The 20,193-nt window shown below is 45.0% G+C and overlaps 1 protein-coding gene across 1 annotated transcript; it reads right to left on the reverse strand.

The window, feature by feature from the left end:
- Positions 1-17,087: 17,087 nt before the first annotated feature.
- On the reverse strand, positions 17,088-18,934 carry GH1 (growth hormone 1). The gene is made up of 5 exons (XM_070483453.1): positions 18,769-18,934; positions 18,355-18,515; positions 18,024-18,140; positions 17,663-17,824; positions 17,088-17,390 (listed from the first exon to the last, which is right to left on the reverse strand). Exons 1-5 carry the CDS (start codon positions 18,776-18,778, stop codon positions 17,190-17,192), a joined length of 651 nt encoding a protein of 216 aa, XP_070339554.1. The 5' UTR covers positions 18,779-18,934; the 3' UTR covers positions 17,088-17,189.
- Positions 18,935-20,193: the final 1,259 nt, after the last annotated feature.

Consider the following 20,193-nt stretch of genomic DNA (forward strand, 5'->3'; position numbering starts at 1 on the left):
GTTCTGTGTCCTTGGGATCCATCAGTGAAAAAAACAAAGGTCCCTGCCCTCATGTGGCTTCCAGTCCAGATGGGGGGGTGGACAGTCACAACAGGCCAAGGAAGTAAATAAAAGTGTGTTAGAAGGGAGTGGTGCGTGGGAAAAGAAAGCAATAGATGAAGGGTATACTGTGTTGCGGCCTGGGCACCCAGGGTTGAGAAAAAGATGGTCGTGGTGGGCCTCCTTGCAAAGATACCTTGAACTGGGCGAAGGAGTGTTCAGGGAGAGGGAAGTGAATTTCAAGCAGAGGGGAGAGACAGTTCAAAGACTGGAATGTGACTCGTGTATGTAAAAGAAACTTCAAGAAACCCTGTAATATAAATGGATGATGAGAATTCCAAACTTGGACAGGAAGTCCAATTCAGGCTACACAGACAGAGCAATCCAGGCATATCAGTGTTTGTGTCCTTCCCTCATGGCCTGCCACCCTCCCTGCAACCCTTTAGTGGCTGGAGTATAGGCCTAGAATTTCAGACAGTTTAAACCTTTAATTTGGGATATAATCTGCACAGTAAGCAAAAGGAATTTCAAAAAGATTTAAAAATTATTTCTCCTTAGGGATGTTAGCTTTGTTTCTCCTTAACAAAATGAACATAAAATTTCATTTTTTCAGTACCTGATCAAAACACAAAAACAAGAATGAAATATTAGAGCTGTGAGGATGGGGGAGGGGGTTAGGTAAGGGGGATGGGAGGGAGACACATGAAACAACATAGAACAAAGTATGTGTCAGTACATGAGTGTGAAAACAAAAAAAATACCCTTCCCCCCTTTTCTTATACCTATTTATGTGGCATGGACATATACTAGTGGCAGTCACCAGGGAAAACCAACTAGCATGGCTTACAGTGATCAGAGAAGGGAAATCTTTTTTTCAGCTAAGACACTAGGAGCAAAACATAGTCTATAAGATTAATTCATCTCAAGATCAGGCTTCACAGAGAAAGGTAACATCAGCAAGCTAAAGAGAGATGAGTAAAATAAAAGGAGCTCTCAGACTGACCTCTATGGGGAATTGTTTATGACTCTGTGGCCCCATCAGAGCAGAGATCATCTGGATTCATGAAATATAAAGAAGGAGTGAATTAGTAAGAGCGTTGCCTAGGAGTCAAGGTGCTGGGTTTGAATCCTGCCTTCACCTCTTAATGAGTTGTGTGATTCAGAGTAAGTTGCTTTACCTCTCTTAGCCTCCATCTCCTCATCTGTAAAAGTGGGGATAATTATAGGATTGCTATGAAATAGTTAAACACTCAGTCTAGTGCCTGGAACATAGTATATGTTTACTAAAGAAATTATTAGACGTGATGTGATTAAGAAAGAATCATTGAAATGAGATACAGATCAGTAGAAAGTGCCTGGCCTTGGAGAAGGTGTTATGAACAGAGCACTTTACCTCAAGGAATTCAAAAGTTAATTGGGATTCTACAATGTACAAATTAATGTGACTGATATTTAAAAAAATTTATACAGCTAAACAAATGTTATGCGTTGCCCTTCAAATGGTGGGAAGTTCATTTTCCTCTGCCCTTCCCACGCCACTTCCAAAATAATATTAGACGTGAACAATTGATATTTTCTAAATCTTACTTAAGATGTGAAAAAATATTTGGAACGCTGCTATTTTTATTGATCTGTAACATACTCTTTAAGTTAAACCAAAATGTTTACTATACAAACATAGCCTCTAGTCCCCATTTCCAACCACACTGAGACACCGCACCCCCCACAAGCATCTTCTATATAGAAATTCTGCAGCCACCACTGCCTTCAGGCCCTTGATCATATCTCCCTTGGATTACTGCAGTAGCCTTCTGACAGATCTCGTAGCCATCAATCTTTTCTTCACCTTTTTTTCCCCTGCACACTGCCAGTGTCATCATCTTGAAAAATAAAGCTGATCATCTCACCCTTCTGCTTTAAAAGTTCTGTGGATTCCTGCTTGCCTACTCAATTGCATACCTACTTCTCTAACTTTATCCTGTAACTCTTTTCCCTGTAAGCTACCCTCTACCCATATTGAACTTCTCAAATTTTCTCAAATAAGCCTGGTCTGACCTCTTCTCCATATCTCCTCATCCTTTAATAAACTTCCACTTATAATAGAAAACCCAGTTCAAAGGGGCCCTCTCTGAGAAACCTTCTCAACTCCTTCAGAGAGAAATACTGATTCCCTCCTCAATGCTCCCTGACCAGTTTATCATTATCAGCAGCATCAGCAACAGCAGCACGATCATCATCATTACTAAGGTTTATTGAAGGCTTTATGTACTGGGAGTTGGGCTAAACATTTGAGTTAACTGATTTAATTCTCACTTTACTCCCTCCCAATTTTTATAACACTTGGCACAGTGTATTGTTATTCTTATTTAATTTGTCTTGCCCACTAACTTCCAGGAATTCCTATGTCACAGGATACATCTCAGTAACTTCAACACCTTACTGACACGTCTGTTGGAGATGCTCAATAACTCTTTGCTGAAAGGATGTATGAATATAAGCAGTCCCACTTGGGGCTTTTGTACTTTTTCCAACATAGCTGTTATTACTCAAAACTCATGTTTTCAAATTTCCTCCAGAGTCTGGAGTTTTTTTAGAATATATTTAATGGTAAGAGATCTTCCTTGGAAAGAGACTTAAGTCACTCAGAGCTAAGTTTGATGAATGAGGTGACTGAGTAATATAATTTTTGCTAAAAGAATATTTGAATAGCTTAATAAAGAGACTGATTTTTTTTGGTAGTTTAAAATCCAGTTCTAAATCACTTCTAAAAAATTTTTTGAATAATGGTGTCATCACTAAAGTTAATAGCCTCCCAAAGTGATTGTTTTGAAGGGATAGTATTCACTTGGGAGTATAAATTTTGATACACCTAATACCTTATGCATGTGTAAAAAAGACAAAAAACTCTTTCAGACCAGGATTCAAGTAAAAGTAGACCTGTAAAAAAACTCAATGTATGAAAATTCAAATACAAAATTAGAGGGTAATCTTTCATTTATGGAATACCCTTAATATGCTAGGCACTGTGCTGGGTGCTGGGGATGCAAGATGAATAAATTACAGTCTCTTTTCCTCAAGGAATTCCTAGTATAGTAATGATTACATCACTAAAATAATTTATTGAAATGAATTACATTTTAATATAACTTCAGAAATCATGTTTGGCATAAAGTGAGGTACAGATAATGTGTAATGAGTGTGGGACTGTGAAGTGGAATAGAATTAATCAAAAAACCTTTCTTAGAAGAAATTGTCTTGAATGGGATTTTGAAAGAAAAAACTTAGTATGGATTGGTGGAAAAAAGAGAAGTGGTCACTTAAGATTTAACTTACCCAGAGCAGTAATCCAAAGGTGCTGAACGTGGTGAAGGTGGAGGCAAATCAGAAAGAGATGGATTATCTTGAGGGATATTTCAAAGAGGTCATGGAGAGACCTGATGAAACATTTCTCCCTTATATCAGTGCCAGATAAACACTGCCGGTTTATCAGATAAATACTGCCAAATTTCATCTCTTTAAACCTCTTTTTTCATATTTCCATGCTAACAGCTTTCTTCTATTGGCTCAAATAGATGGAGGTAAACATGTAAGCAGATAAGTGCAATACAAGCTTCTATGGGAATCTCACTTAATCTAATATCCCCTTCATTCTGTCTCATATTTTTCTCTGTCTTTTTGCTGTGCACATAAACCAAACTGAAATAAATAGATGCAAGAAGTTCTTTTAGTACATCCACACTTCTGATACTTTTGCTGCAATTTCTCCAGACTATTTGAGGTTTCAGGATAGGGGCTGACTTTCAACAATATCAAAGAAAGAATTTTCTATATCTTTCTTGTGGGTATGTGTCACTTTCTCCAGCATTGCTGTCTTCTTTCTTTCTCTCCAGCTTTTGACCCTTCTCATAAAAATTGAAATGCTACTATTTGGTGTCTGGGCCCTGCTGGCCTTGATCTCTTGCACAGGTGAGGCTATTTGGGAAAGTTTCTTTAGCCATTATGTGTCAGGGCACAAGAGTCTGGTCAATGAGGAAGAAGATAGGATTTCCTGTGTGGGATGACACTTTAGTATTCACTCATCTGGACCCTTGGGAGAGATTCCTATTTCTTGGATCACTAGGACACAGAATCCTTAGGTGTCTCTGGCTTGTAATTGGGATAACCCAAATTAAGGTACAGAATAATAGATCATCAGAGAGAACTTTCCCTAAGAAATATGCCTTCTCTGTTTGGTTCCCTGCTGCCTCAGGACTGTCCTATTTTTTCTGCTCTTGGGAATATTTTTACTTCTTTGTTGCCATCCCTTGTGTCATAATAAGCTACGATAGGATCTTGATAGGACAAGGCCCGTAGCTTAGTGGTCAGGAATAAGTTCTCCAGATGGCAAGAGAGGAACTGGAGCATCAGTGGGTAACATTGCTACAAGAGTTGTATAGTCCCAGAGGGAACTGGTATTTAGGAGATGAAGTAGATGGTGGACATGGAGTAGCTAAAGGGGACCTGTGGGGAAGCTTTCAAGAGACAGTATCCTTCACTTACATCATGCATGTAAAATTTACCAGATGTCTCTCTCACTACACCTGAGATTTCCCTAACAGACTAAACTCTTAAGCATCCAAAAACATCTGTTGCCTTAGCACCAAAGCAAAATGGAACAGTCTCACTTTGAGAAGAGGTGAAAAGTTCCTTGGGAAATGAGTGACCCTGGGAGTCACCTTTAGGCCAGTGATTCTCACAATTTGGTGGCATAAGGGTCACCAGGAGTGCTTGTTTGTTCACTTGCATATTTCCAGATCCGACCTTTACAAGTTCTTTTCTTTTTTAAATAGGATATGCTATTTTTTTTTAAGATTGGCACCTGCGCTAACATCTGTTTGCCAATCTTCTTTTTTCTTCTTCTTCTTCTTCTCCCCAAGGCCCCCCAGTACATAGCTGTATATTCTAGTTGTAGGTCCTTCTAGTTGTGGTGTATGGGACGCCACCTCGGTATGGCCTAGTGAGCAGTGCCATGTCTGTGCCCAGGATCCGAACCAGCAAAACCCTGGGCTGCCAAAATGGAGCACATGAACTTGGCCACAGGTCCAGCCCCTATAAGTTCTTAATCATTCAGTCTGAGGTGGAACTGGAATCTGCAGTTTTACAAGCACTCTGGGTAATTCTGGTGAAGGCAATCCTTAGACCATAATTTGAGAGAAGCACTGCTTTGACGTATAGGAAACTCTTTTTCTCAGGGATCTACTAACCCCGTGAGGGTCCTCAGCAGCCAATTCTGGGAGCTTCCAAGATTTCTGGAAGTTTAGGAAGAGAATGGTTTCCTGGGCATGATTTTTAACAACTCCATAGTTTCCATGGTAACACTAATAGAGAAATCAAGATCCCAAGAAAGATGACGAGTGAAGGGAACGATGGGAGAATCAAGACTCTAACTTGTTCAGTAAGAGTTTTTTTCTTGTCTAGTCCCTTGTACCTTTTTATTCAGGGTAGGTTTCCTATTCTGTAACCTATAACTAGATAGAATAGGCCCTGTGTTTTGTTGGGATCTTGTGGTCCTCACCATGGTCTTTGGCATATGTGGTTGATCATTTCAGGGGCCACAGAAAGGCTATTTGAGGCTTACCTTGGGCCGGATGAGGCCTTCATAAAGTTTGGACGGTCCCTAATGATCAACTGTGGTACCACCTGTCCAGACCGGGGACCCAGTGGAATTGAGACCTTTTTTAAAGAAAACCCAGGTAGGCAGAGGGCCTCAGTGGAAAGAATTTCTCCAGGAGGATATCACAGAATTCCGTTCTGCAGTGCTTCTTCTCTTGCCCAGGGATCCAAAAGGTCATAAGCCTTGGCATTACTGTAGATCATGAGTGGGGCTGAGGGCTGAGGAGGAAGGGAAGAGTGGGAGAACAAGACTATGTCTTATTTAGGGAATACTAAGAGATTTCTTTTGGAGGAGAGGATTAGGGACCTTAATAAAGATTTCTGTCATACTGTAGGAGTTCTAAAGCCAATTACTTCTATTTCCCTTTCGTGTGGGCTTTTAAATTAGGAGCAGACCACAGAGGGCATCCAGACATCTGTGCTTGAGGATATGTTCAAATAGAGGAGGCAAATGCTAATAATGCTAGCTTATAAGTTATCAAAAAAGTGTAAAATTAGTGCTGAATTATTTGCCACAAATTCTTAGAATACATAGGGATTGGAGAAAGGAGGGTCTTTGTGGGCTGGGGTATTTGGAGAAGTCGCCATGGAAAAGGGGGCTCGAGCTTCACTCTTGCAGAATGGGTAAGGTTTGAAGTGATGAGGATGGGTGAGGAGAGTGTTTCAAGTGGGCAGATAGCATTGGCAAAGAGACGGCCATAAGAATAAGTGTGATCTCTGTGGAGTAAGTGCTGGTTAGGGTGTAGTTTTTGTGTGATGCTAAGGAACTCCTCAGAAGCTGCTTATGCCTCTGAAGTACCTCTGATAAGAGATAAAAGCTCTCCAGAATGGCAGCAGCAATCAAAGCAAGGGAGCACCTCCAACAGTCACATTTTCTTGGCTATAGTTTAGCCACCTTTGATGAGCAGAAGAACAAGAAGGCTAATTCGTCCCGTCTAGGGCAGGGGTGGCAGAAAGCTGACACTGTTCATTGGATGGTTTAAGGGTAGCAGTCACCTTCTATCACAGGCTTCCTGTCCTATACCATTTCTTTCTGGAGAGGTGAGTAGCCTTCTCTCATCAAGCCCATCTTTTTGTCTTAAAGAACCACTAGAGCAGGTGATCCTGGAGCTGCAGCCTGCCTGGGTGGCCGTGGATGAAGCCTTTTCAGTGAAGCGCTATGTGCCCAGTGTAGTACCCCTGGAGAACCGCACCTTTACCCTTCTTCAGGGTAACCAAGAACTACATAGAAAGAACTTTGTGAGCTTGGCTGTGGCTTCCCAAAGAGCTGAGGTTATCATCAATGTCAGAGCCCAAAGGGAGGATGACAGGTGCAATTTCTCCTGCCACTCAGAACTGGACTCGAATTAACGTGGTGGAGGGTTCTTTCACCACAGCTCAGCCATCAAGGTTCTCCAGATCTTTGGTGAGTCAGAGCCCAGGTATGGAAGGAATCCTGAAGCTCATTTTCCTCATCTTACCTTGGACTTTGGGATCTAGTTCCCACAGGGTTTAGGAGGAGGGTGTGAGGGTAATTGAGCTACACCTCTGCTTGGGCTTTCAACTCACCTTGGGGGAGAGAGAGATTTTTGCCTCACTCCTTTCCTGTGTTGTGAGGTTCTACCTGAGACATGACTTTTCTTCTTTCTTTCCTTTCCTCATTTCTTGGCAGAATTCTCTCAGAGCCCCCAAATCTGGGTCTTTCCACTTCTGGAGGTTGGGATGGCAGAGACTGAGTTGTGAGGCGGCTAGGTGTTCCCAGCCAAAGAGGTAAGGTTCCACATGTTCCTGGGAGACCAGGAGCTGAGCCCCTTCCTCTCCTGGGAGAGGGACACAGCATGGGCCAGTACCACCATTTGGGGCATGGAGACTGGTGATCAGGAGCTGTCTTGTCTTGTATCTCTGGGACCGATGGAACAGAAAACAAGAGAGCCAGTGCATGTCCATAGTAAGAGACCTGCCTCTTCCCTTCCACGTGAGGGTTCTCTGCTGTTGACAACTTCCACAGTAAAGACGTGCTGATTTGACTGCAAATATCCTGGCTAACCTTTGTTAGGTGTACTCTCAAGTGAACATTAGTCTTCATCTTTCTCTGATAAGTGCAGGCAGGTTGGGGACATGCATTGAGACAGTGGTTCTATCCAGCCTTCACTCTGTTTCCTTAGGTCATCCCAATACATAGTGATTGTGGATGCTTGAACTTGTTCCTAGGAACAATTATTTGAGGTGAGGAAGAAATCTGTAAGGTGAAAAGATATCTTGCTGTCCTTGCTGCAGAGTCATAGCCAAATGTGTGCACGCTGCATTTGTTGTGGGAGAAGCTCTCAAATTCCCAAACCATCTCCTTGCTCCTGCCAATCAGCACAGAAGCAGTAATGGTATCCAAAGTCTTTCCCCCGTTGTCTTCCTACCCAAGGGATGTCGCTAACAGCAGGAGTACGGAAGTGGCTGCCAGTTTTGAGAAATATGTTTGGTTCTCCTTTTCCTTTCTTTACAGGCTTCCTTCCACCAATCCTAGAGATAAAAGAATTATACCCATTGGCAGGGACAGACATTAACATGACCTGCTCAGGGTATGTGTTAACATCATGCAGCCCTACTCTTTGGCTTCAGGGAGCTCCACGTCTCCCTGCCCCTGGGGAGCCTGCCTGGCTTTGACTTACCATCAGGGAGGAAGACGATGGGCGACATTTCTCCTGTGAGGCTTCTTTGGAGGTTCAGGGTCAGCAGTTGATCAAAACTACTGTGATCCAGCTCCATGTCTTATGTGAGTAGAGGCCTGATCTTTCTTGTTAAAACAAGGATTTTTAGTCTCCCATTTTCAGAGATGTTGGCCAGCAGCTTCATTATTAGAGTTCCACATTTTTCTCATTAAAATGAAATATCAAAGGAGAAAATAAGGGGCCTGCCCAGTGACGCAGCGGTTAAGCATGCACATTCCACTTTGGCGGCCTGGGGTTCGCTGGTTTGGGTCCTGGGTGCAGACATGGCACCACTTGGCAAGCCATGCTGTGGCAGGCGTCCCACATATAAAGTAGAGGAAGATGGGCACAGATGTTAGCTCAGGGCCAGTCTTCCTCAGAAAAAAGAGGAGGATTGGTAGCAGTTAGCTCAGGGCTAATCTTCCTCAAAAAAAAAAAAAGGAGAAAATAAAATTAAAGCTCTCCAAGATCACCTTACCCCCAGGAAAGTGAGTGGGGGGAAACCTGAGGGGGAAACTGGGAACAGAAAAGAGAAAGTGGTTAAAGCGATCAGAAAGTATTAGTTGAAGGCTGATGTTGAGAATATAGGACGTAATAGCTGGAGCTTATGCTGAGGAGGGAACTTTCTACACAAAAACTTGTATTTTGGAAACTAGAAAAGTCCTCCTCTTTGGAGGAGAAAAATCTCCTCTCCTCTCTCATACTCATATTCCTCAATTACTGAGAAGCGAAGATGGGAATCAGGGGCCCCAGAACATTCTGATCATTTAGTGTGAATACATTAAAATGCCCTTTGCTGCATCTCAGATGCCCATAGGAGGAAAGAAGAGTGGCTCAAAGCGGGGAACTGATGGTCTTCCCCTTGGGAAAGAAAGCTGTTGGGTGGAGGGGACACAGCATTTGGATTAGGAGAAGGAGAGGGAGCTTAGCCGTGACGGTGGGGAGGGAATGTGGCACACTGAGCTCAGCTTCTCCTGGGACTCTCTTTTTTCCAGACAAGCCACGGTTTGAGGAATCTGGTTGCCCTGGTAACCAGACATGGGTGGAAGGGACAGAACAGATGCTTGCTTGCATCCCAGAGGGAAACCCGACTCCAACCTTAATGTGTACCTGGAGTGGGATGATCTTTGACCTTGAAGTGCCACAGAAGGCAACCCAGAACCACACTGGAACCTATTGCGGCACGGCCACTAAGCAACTGGGCTCTGTCAGCAAAGACATTGCTGTCATTGTTCAAGTTGACTACAGGGGCCAACCCAGTGGCGCAGCCGTTATATTTGCATGCTCCACTTCAGTGGCCCAGGGTTCACCAGTTTGGATCCTGGGTGTGGACCTACACACCACTTATCAAGCCATGCTGTGGCAGGTGTCCCACATATAAAATAGGGGAAGATGGACATGAATGTTAGCTCAGGGCCAATCTTCCTCGCAAAAACCAATCTTCCCCCCACACACAAAAGGTGACTGCAGCTCCCCTGCTGCCAGGCCCAGGAGGGAAAACTCCCAGGGATCAGGGATTCTTATCCAAACATGGAAAGAAGAAAGGTTACAGTGAGCTGGGGAGGGTGAGAAGTAGGCTTCGTGGGCTAGGGTGGGGTAATTCTCTTGCCCTTGCACTCTCCCAGTTCTCTGTCTTCTGCGTTTGGGCCGGTCTGGAAGAAGGAATCAGCTCCACTATCTTTGTCATTTTTATTGTTGCCCTCGAAGTGAGTGTAATCACTCTGTCAGTGTTTTTGAACTAACAGCCCTGCAAAATAGAGAAGTGGAAATTGCCCTATAGGCAGAAAGAGAAGAACAAAGAGGAGGAAAGCCAATTTGCTGTTCAACAGGCAGAAAAGTGCAATGCACGTAATTGTTAAATAGAAACAGCTGTTTGGTTGAAGGTGCCCTCTGCTACTGGAGATTCCTAAGGGAGGGAAGATGCCACAGAGAGGAAGGGAAGAGACATTACTCTTTGTGTTCTGTGGTCCCGTAAAACAAGTGTTTCCGGCCCTCATGTCCCTCGTATGCAATGAATGCACAACTCAGCTCCTCTGAATTCACTCTAGGCACTAGCAATTTCAGTCTCAGTGTTCAGCTAGTGAGAGGGCCTCTTGCTGTTGCTATGTGCTTAATCAGTCCACTCTTAGATTCACGAAAGAAGACCCTGCCCTTGCATCATCACCCCCATTCCCACTGCCCTTTGCTGCCAAACATCAGACTGAAGAGACAGTCGGAAAAATCTCAGAAATGTACCTCATTTCTCATGGTTTCCTCATGACTAAGTGGGAATCAGCTTCTTAGTCCAGGGACAGGACTTCGAAGGGAGTGAGTACCAAACAAAGCACTAAGAATCAGCACCCTATTCCTGCTTACACATTCCCCTGCTGCCCTAACCTGGGGCTCTGGAATGCCACCCCAAGAGCTCACATCATTAAGGGTCGGTGGCTGGTTAGGCTTCAACTCACTAACCACCTATTGTGTGCCATGGAGGAGTATAAAAGTCCTAAGAAATTCCATTTTTGGTCATACAGGCAGCTAACCTACCTAGCCCAGTGTTCTGTCCCTGAAGTGGAAGGTAGAATTCATCCATGTAATTGGCCTCATGGGTTAAGGGCTCCAAACATCTCTGAATTCCTTTTCATAATCCATTACAGAGTAATCAACTATGAATTCACCTTCAACATATTAATTTTTTGCCTAACAGACCCTCAGAGTAGAGTTCCAATATTTATTCTTCCTTTCCATAAAGAAGTATATATTTTCATATGTCTGAAAACTATTTCCTTTAAGCTTCAGGAGAAATTCTCCTGTGACAATACTTATCATATGATTTTATGATTCAGCCTCCTTCTCTGTTCTTTGGAAAGAGTTTATTCACCCCTAGAGGAGGCACGAGGAATTAAAAAAACAGATCTTTTCTCCCAAATCAGTCATGTATGGGTCACCAAAATGCTGAATATGGTAAAAATAAAAGTGATTTTATGATATCTGAAAGTGTTTCTCTTCTGTGTCATTGCTGAAAGCTTTATTAAGCCACATGGTTGCATTTTGAGTACAATTTCTAAAAGAATGTCAAGTTAGTAGCATAAATAGCCAGCCCAGGGCAGGTGGTGTATTAGCTCAGGGCAGCAGCCTGTTTGACCTGCCCTCAAAACAAAAGTTCAGACTTCTAGACAGAGAGGGGTCCACAGCCTTCCAAATTGTAGACACTAGCTAGAATGAACACAGCATTAGGCATCAAAGTGAAAAAATTCTCCCATTCTTCCCAGACCTTCCCTGAGTCTGGGTTACAGATTAAGTATAAAAATAACACTTTCGGTTAAACACAAACAAGGCAGTGGGGACACAATAGTGAACAAAACACTGTCTCTGCCTTCTACAGGCTTGCAGTCTATGAGGAAAGCTAGAGCAAGTCAACAGGAAATTACTATTGTGCCTTCACTCCTATGACAGCAAGGATGACAGGATCAAGCAAGGCTTCCTGGAGGGAGATTGGAAATATTTTGTTAGATTTTGCAAAATGGCATCCCCCAAAATGACCTTCTCAGCCTCAATTTTTCCGTAAATATAGTAGCCACTGCTCTCTCATCATGTGAGTGATGTAAGTTATTCACTTTTCTGAATGGAGCACTTGGGGAAATAAATTAGGAAGCAGGTTTAAGAGAGGAGTACAGAGCAGCCTAATCCAGGAATCTCCAGCCATCTCAGCGTGTTGGGATCAGTTGCATCAGGTCTGTAGTTGTCCCACGTCTGCAAACCCCACTTCAAGGCCCCAGTGCCCTGAGGCACAGTAAATCCTAAACAGGAGGGAGGAAGGGGGTCATCAGACTTCTTGGATCCACCAGGGAGAGTCTGGAGGCTTAGCCTGCTCCTGCCTTGGCTTCTCACTGCCACATGGTGTCACTGTTGACAGAGTGTCCTACACAGGCCATCCAACCTTTCAGTTCCGGGGATCCAGGTTCTTGGATCGGCTGCCATGGATCTTTCAGAGAGACCAAACTGCTTCCTCAGGTCTTGGTCCAGCCAGGGGGGACTCCTTGCATGGATTTCCAGGGTTACAGTTCTTAGAGCTCAGTACTTTGGATTTGCTGTCCTCCAAGCCTCCTCAGATTTGGCCGAGGCCCTTCCTCTTCCCCCTGTAGACTTGGAACCTCTGTTCCCTTTCCCTCCGCAGGCATCCACACAACCAGAGATCATGTGGCCCCCTCAGTCCATTCTTAAAGCACAAAGGGTCTCATTACCTTCTCTTTTCCAGAATAATAGAGTTGATCTCTGCCCACCCTTATAAGGGTAGCTGCCTTCATTGTCTCCAGGGGGCCCCACCCCCTAAAAGGTTTCTATCTTGCTCTTTTTCTGAACAATAGAGCAACTAGCTCACACTTAACTGCAGCCACCTTGACTGTCTCCAGGGGAAGAGAGCTACCTTTAATAGTCCAAAAATTTATCCTCTTAAGAAAGTCAACGTGACTTTCAGGTGTTGTTTTACACCTGAGAAAACACAAGTTAAATCTTTGTGGGGTTTCTTTCTACAGGGATAGTCATAGTATTTGCCTATTATAGGATTATAGTTGGAAAGAAATGACATAGTATTTCTAAAAACACTAGCGTGGTGTTGTATACATGTGTTCAAAAGTATTAGTTTTTATTACACTAATAATGCTGGTGGTAATCATAACCATAATTGTAATAAACTCAAAGCAAGAGTCAGAAATCCATGACCACCTTTGAGGGTCATCAAAAGTCTTATACACCCTTGATACCTCCTTTCTCATCTTCATTGTGTTCTTTCTGCCTCTTTTTCTGTTCCTTTTCCTCTTCCTTCCTCTGCTTTACCCCTTGTCATGTTCCCTAGGATTTAGGACTACTAGTAATCACAGTTTGTATTGAGCTGAGGGGTTCCTGGGGCATGAAACTTTCAGCGCCAAAATTGGGAAAGTCTCATGCAAACCGGGATGAGTCGGTGACCCTAAGAGTAGTAGCACTCAAAGTGTTTCTCAGCCTTGCTGGGGCCTTCAGAATTAAAGAAGCTGCAAGGAAAGTGTCATGTTTGCTTGGCCCAGAAGCTCAGGTCCCATAATCCTAAACAGGACTTGTGAAGAAAGGGGAAAGTGTCAGTTCTGCTCTCAGCTGTGTATTAAGGGCCAAAACCTATAGCATGTGTTTCAGCAATGCTGATGGAAGAAATTCGGAAGTGGTCATTTTAGGTTGGAGTAAATTTAAAAGAGTACATGGAGTCAGAGAAACATTATTCCAGGGGTTTAGGATTACTTGAGCTTTGCCTGTTAACTCTTTCTGGTGCAAATCTCACTAATCTCACCCTTGGGAAGATTTTCCTTAGAAAATATTTTTTAACAGTTTGAAATTGTGCATGGGGATGTAATATACAGCAAGGTGACTATAGTTAATACTGCATTGCATATTTGAAAGTTGCTAAGAGAGTAGATCGTAAAAGTTCTCATCACAGGAAAAAAAATTGGTAACTGTGTGTGGTGACAGATGTTAACTAGACTTGTGGTGATCTTTTTGCATTGTATACAAATATCGAATCAGTGTGTTGTACACCTGAAACCAATATAATGTTATGTGTCAACTATACTTCAATAAAAAATTAAATTGTGGTAAAAAATACATAAAATAAAATTTACCATTTTAAGTGTGCAGTTCAGTAATGTCAAATACATTCACACTGTTGCATAACCAATCTCCAGAACTCTTTTCATCTTGCAAAACCGAAACTCTGTACCCATTACACAACAACTTCCTATTCCCTCTCCTCCCAGTCCCTCGTAACCACCGTTCTACTTTCTGTCTCTATGAATTTGACTACTCTAAGTACCTCATATGAGAGGAATTATACAGTATATGTCTTGGTTATTGGCTTATTAGAACTTTTTTAAATGACTGGTTAAAATTAGAAACAGAGAGAGCCACAACTGGCCCAGGTCTCTCATCTCCTTTTGCCCCTTTTTACCAATACAAAAGCTATGGACACATGTATTTCATCTTTGTGGTCCCTCACTCAGTGGTTCTCAACCATCTCACTCGCGGATCTTTTAAAAATACTCTTGTCCATCTCAGAGCAATTATATCAGTCTCTCAGGGAGTGGAGACTACTGCAAAAACCCCTGCATTTCTAATTTGCAATGGAGGTTGCTATCCACTGCCTAATTGAAGAGTTGAAAGGCAGAATAACAGTTGGCAAATCAAAGAGTTTAGAGTAGATGATCTTTAAGGTCTTTTTAAATTCTAAAATTTTGTGAAATCAACTAGCATCTTTGTCATTCCCAACCAGCAGTGGTGGAGTCCATTCAGCTATACCCAGAAGGAGCTGAGTGGATGCTCTCTGGAGTGTGGCTCCCCCTGCAGTCCACTGCTGTCATGACAACCCCATTTTAGAACCTTCTTGCCAGTAGCTACAACAACCCTCTGTAGGCACCCCTCTCTTGCCACATTCATTCAACAAACACTTCTCAAGATGGCTCATATTTCCTTTTAAAACACTTATTCAAGCCAAGAGATAATTATATTTGTGCTCATTTCATCAACTTCTAAAGACCGTGAGATTTCCAAATAATTCTAAGGCTACATGAGGGATATTACAGGGGTATTGATTTCAGCTTAATGTAAAAAATTTTTCTGAAATTTTTACTTTTCTGAAAACAGAGTGGTTTAATAGAGTAAGTTGCCCTGTGAAATAGAGATCCCTTTGACAGTAGTGCTGCACAAGTGAATGCCATCTGTAAGGGATGCTATAGAGTAAGATTCTCAAATTAGAAGGAATTAAGATGATCTATGAGGCCCTTCTAACTCCAAAACTCCATGATTTTAAAGTCAGACAATAAAAGAATGACCTAAGACAGACAAATGGTTTCTGAGCTAAGAAATGGAGCTCCAAGGTTCTTATTATTCCAACGTTCAACCACCCCTCAAGTTGACATTTACATTACTAAATATAAAATATCCAAAATGAGTACAGGTAGGTCCTGTTTTAAAGAAAATTCATTGTAGCGTATAAAAATCTGAACTTTTCAGGAAGATTAATTAGGAGGTTGATTTACTTGCATTGTAACAGAATTATTTGCTTAGTAAAATCATGTTTGGATAATCGACTTACTTTAAGGAGCATCTAAGTACGGATTTACAGGTCACTAGTTATTTAGCCGAGGTGCTTGGGTGCCTAAAAACTGTAAAGTGTTCATCACTGCCCTTTGAAGTTCATTTGGAAATAAAAAGGGAAGAAACATTTGAGATGTTACTAGGAAAACAGAGTATGATTTAATAACAAGTATTTAAACATTTCATCAGAAAACGTGGAACACTCTAAAATTCCATGCAAAAACAGCAGCAATTTCTTGAGTGCTATAATGTGTCAATCACTTCAGAAACATCATTTCATCCACACATAATCCTTGTATGGCAATATATTATTATCTCCATTTTATATGCAAGGAAACCAGGTCTCAGGGATGTTAAATAATTTATTCACAAAATTCAAGTCCGAGTCTTTCTGATTCTTTCCCTTATACATATCAAGTTATCCCAAACCATCACTCTTAGAGCAAATTGCTCACTGACAGCTTGAAGACCAAATGTGTTTGGGTTAATTTTTGCCCTTAAAATGTTTTCAGTATGAATTAGCTGCCAATGTTTAAAAATTAGATTTCGTATGAAAGTCTGGATATCCTGTCTGTCTTGAAGAATCAGAAACTCTGGCAGCCCTGCTCCTGCAGCCTTGAAGGGTGAAACAGCTGGATGGGCCCCTCCTTAGCTGGGGCCTGAGTTCTTCAGGTTGCTCTGGTCCCATTCCTCTGTGTTGTCTCCCTCACCAGGAGGCTGAGTGTCAGTTGCGATTTACCCCTTCACATCCAATCCTTATTACTTATGTAGTTATCTACCTGGCACCTGTTGGCACTGAATTTGCAACCCCCAATTTAGAATCTTTTCTACTTCCTAGTTCAGATCTCAAACATTCTGGTTCTGTTTGTCCCAAAACCATTTTTTCTTTTTTTGGGGGGGCGGATATTAGTCCCGAGCTAACATCTACCGCCAATCCTCCTCTTTTTGCTGAGGAAAACTGGCCCTGAGCTAACATCTGTGCACATCTTCCTCTACTTTATATATGGGATGCCTGCCACAGCATGGCTTGACAAGCAGTGCATAGGTCTGCACCCGGGATCCGAACCAGGGAACCCCAGGCGGCCCAAGTGGAGTGTGCAAACTTAACTGCTGTGCCACCACTCTGGCCTCCCAAAGCCATTTTTGCGCTGTTCCCATTTCCCAAGAGTAGGTGGGCCTCATGTGTGTTCACCTTAAATTTTATGCACAGAAGTAATTCTACGAATTCTCTCATGGTTTTCTCACATGTTGGGGTGTTTTGCTTCTGTACTTCATAGCCTGTCTTGCTTTCATTTCATCCCACTCCTGGGGCCTAGGTTTGGTGGTGGTGTGCTGGTGGGGGAGGAAGGAATGCTCCCAAGTACCTTCTGGGGGTGGTCCTGACCTATGACTGCCCAGCAAATTGGGCCCACCGACCTGGGGAGTGGACTTGGTGTGTAACAGAGAGGAGTGAATGTGTCAGCTTCTTTCTAGCCCAGGAAGAACTGGGTCAGTTATTGTTCAGTGTCTTGGTTCCCAATAGATGGCACAAGATCCCTACAGGTTGTCTTCCCAACCTGTCCCTTGCCCAGTACTGCCCCCATCCATCCTGGAATAGAACAACACCTACTCAGACAATATGATGCAATTTTATTTTATTAGGAAAGATGGGTAGGCACTAGAGGGGCACTCTCCAGGATCAAGGGAGGCACTGAGGAGGGGTAACAGAGAAGCCCAGCACTAGAAGGCACAGCTGCTTTCCACGAAGCGGCGACACTTCATGACCCGCAGGTACGTCTCAGCCTTGTGCAGGTCCTTCTTGAAGCAGGAGAGTAGCCCGTAGTTCTTGAGCAGTGCGTCATCACTGCGCAAGTTTGTGTCAAACTTGTCGTAGGTTTGCTTGAGGATCTGCCCAGCCCGGGGGCTGCCGTCTTCCAGCTCCTGCAGAAGAGAAGGAGAAAAGAGAGGCCGAGAACTTGCAAGCTGCTCCCTCCCCTCCCCCTCCATTTCCACCTTCCCTTCCCGGGCTTAGAGAAAGACAGGGGGGATTCAAAAGGGGAAATGAAGAGTCAGATCTTTCCTAGGTCAGGGCTGGACAGCTACAAAGAGGGCGGCGAGATCTGTCTTCCCCAGCCTATGTAAGCCCCCACCCCTCAGCTAAGCCAGAGGGGCCTCCAGACCCAGGAGAGGGGGACCCGCAACGCCATCCCCACCCGCATCAGGGCCTGGATGCCTTCCTCTAGGTCCCTCAGCTTCTCATAGACGCGGTCCGAGGTGCCAAACACCAGGCTGTTGGTGAAGACCCTGCTGAGGAACTGCACGGGCCCGAGCCACGACTGGATGAGCAGCAGCGAGAAGCGGAGCAGCTCCATGTCCTGCGGGGAGGGGCGCAGTGGGTGCGCAGGCGCAGGGCAGCCGCTCTAGGCCCCGCTCTGCCCGAGGGCCTTACCCCGTCACCCTACACCCTCTGCCCTGCTCCACCACCTAGGGGACAAGGCCGCCCAGGGCCCGGGGAGCGAAAGGGCGGCCTTCTTAGAAAGAGGGAGGCCCCTCTTCCTGGGCAGGGCCACTCACAGATCTCTGCTGGGCCTCATCCTTGCCCGTGGGGGCCGGGATGGTCTCGGAGAAGCAGAAGGCAGCCTGGGCGTTCTGGATCGAGTATCTCTGTCCCTCGGGGATGTAGGCGCGCTCCTGGGAGAAAGAACGCCCACCGGGGGTCTAAGCTGGTGCACGGTTCTCATCACCGAGATTCTTTGGAACCCCTCCTCAGTTTATGCTCTCCAGAGAGCATCTTCGCTTGGATAAAATAACCCTGAACTTGTCAGTTTCTTCTCATTATGTCCCTCGGTGGGGAATTCACCCCTTCCTGCCACCCTCCATGAGCACCCATCCCTGGGAAGCTTACAAACTCTTTGTAGGTGTCAGCAGCCAGTTGGTGCAGGTGCTGGGCCCGGAGCACAGCGTTGGCAAACAGGCTAGACAACGGCATGGCGGGGAAGGCGCCCACATCCTGAGGCCAGGGCAGGCAGAGCAGGGCGAAAGCCAGGAGCACGGAGGTCCGAGGGCCTAGAGAAACACATGGAGGGTGGCGGGCAGAGAGCAGGAGGCCTGGGTCTCCTGCCAGACCTCTCCCTCCCTCAGGGAAACTTCTTTCCTCCCCCTCCTTCCCACAGGGACTGAGAGCATTCTAAACTTGACCAAATGTCTGTGCTCACATTCAGGAGCCCCAAAGCCCAGGGTTAGTGCTGTCATCCATCTGCAGGGCCCCCTGCCACCCCTCAGTAGATTCCAAGCCCAGGGGGATTTTAGAGGTGCTTACCTGCAGCCATCGCAGTTGGGTGAGCTGTCCACAGGTCCCTGAGCAGTTTGGGGAGCTGGGTCCTAGGAACCTGGAATCGGTCGCCTGCGGGCCCTTTTTATGCCCAGGCTCCTTCTCTCTCCCCTCGGCCCCCACCTATTTTCTCTATACATTTATGCATGGGGCCACTGACGGGCCTCTGCTGATGGATAATTTAGAACCTCCTCCCACTCATCCTGTACCCGCTCCTCTCTTGGGTCATGTCCCCCAGGCTTATCATCTTCCCCTCCCCACTGTCACCAGCCCTGGGAGGTTGTGCACACAGGGTCTCAGCCAGAGAGACCACCAATCTGTCCTCTTATTAAGGGGGAGTGGCAGAAGGGAGTAGTCTGAGTTCAGGTGTGCTCTGGCAGGATCTCACTGTGGAGTTGTCCATCAAGGCGAGGAGGTCCCAACCTGGTCCCCAAAAGGAGGGCTGTGTCAGGACGGCTGGGCCTTGAGAGCTCTGCTGACCCCTTCCTCATTCTATCCCTTTCCTCCTCCCCGCACTGCTCCCCTCCACCCACCACAGAGAATGTATGTGTTGGGAAAGGGGGCCAAGGAGAGCAATATGTTCTGTGGTGTTAGGGCCCAGTTCAGCTCCAGATGCGACCTCCACCTTTATCACTATCCTGCGGCCATCCCACCACTTGGTCCGGCCTAAGGCAGCTGGATGAAGTGCTGACACTAACCACTAGAGGGCACCAGCCCCACACAGGCCCTCCCCTTTCCCCACCGCAACCCCCCCACCCCACCCGCTGGCCAGGTGGGGCAAAGGACCAAAACTTGAGGTGTGGATGCTTCTTGGACAAGAGTCAGAAATCCAAGGAACAGACACAGACCACAAGTGCTTCCTCCCACGGCCCTGCCACCGTCAGAGAATCCCAAAGTTGGAAGAGACCTTGAAGGCTTGAGTCTCGTCCCCAGCACTGGAACTCAAGGTACAGCACCCTGAAAGATGCTTGCTCGAGTCACCGTAGTCTCCTCCCTCCTCTTTCTTCTCCTTTATTTAATATTTACATAGAGCTTATCAGGCTGTGATGAGCATGCCTGTGCATTCTCACATTTGACCCTCACAAACATCTTATGAAGGAGGTGTTATCGCCCCATGTACAGAGGAAGAGACTGAGGCTCAGAGAGGCTGACTTGCACTGGCTTGCTCTGCCAAGGCAGCAGATCTCAAAGGCTGGCTCTTCCCAAGTTGCCTCATGCAAAGCCCTTTCTCAAAGCAGACGGGGTGGGTGCCACTCAGTTCCTTTACCTTCTACATCCCTCTGAACACAGAGAGCCTGCCTCTAATCACAAGGCTCTCTTTGCCTCATTTTGTGCCCCCTAAGGGGGCAGATTGTTGTCCCTCATTTACCAGGTGAGAATTGTCTAGAGACACGGGGTGCATGTTGGAGACCA

The sequence above is a fragment of the Equus asinus genome, chromosome 13 (assembly GCF_041296235.1).
Source record: "Equus asinus isolate D_3611 breed Donkey chromosome 13, EquAss-T2T_v2, whole genome shotgun sequence".
NCBI lineage: Eukaryota > Metazoa > Chordata > Mammalia > Perissodactyla > Equidae > Equus > Equus asinus.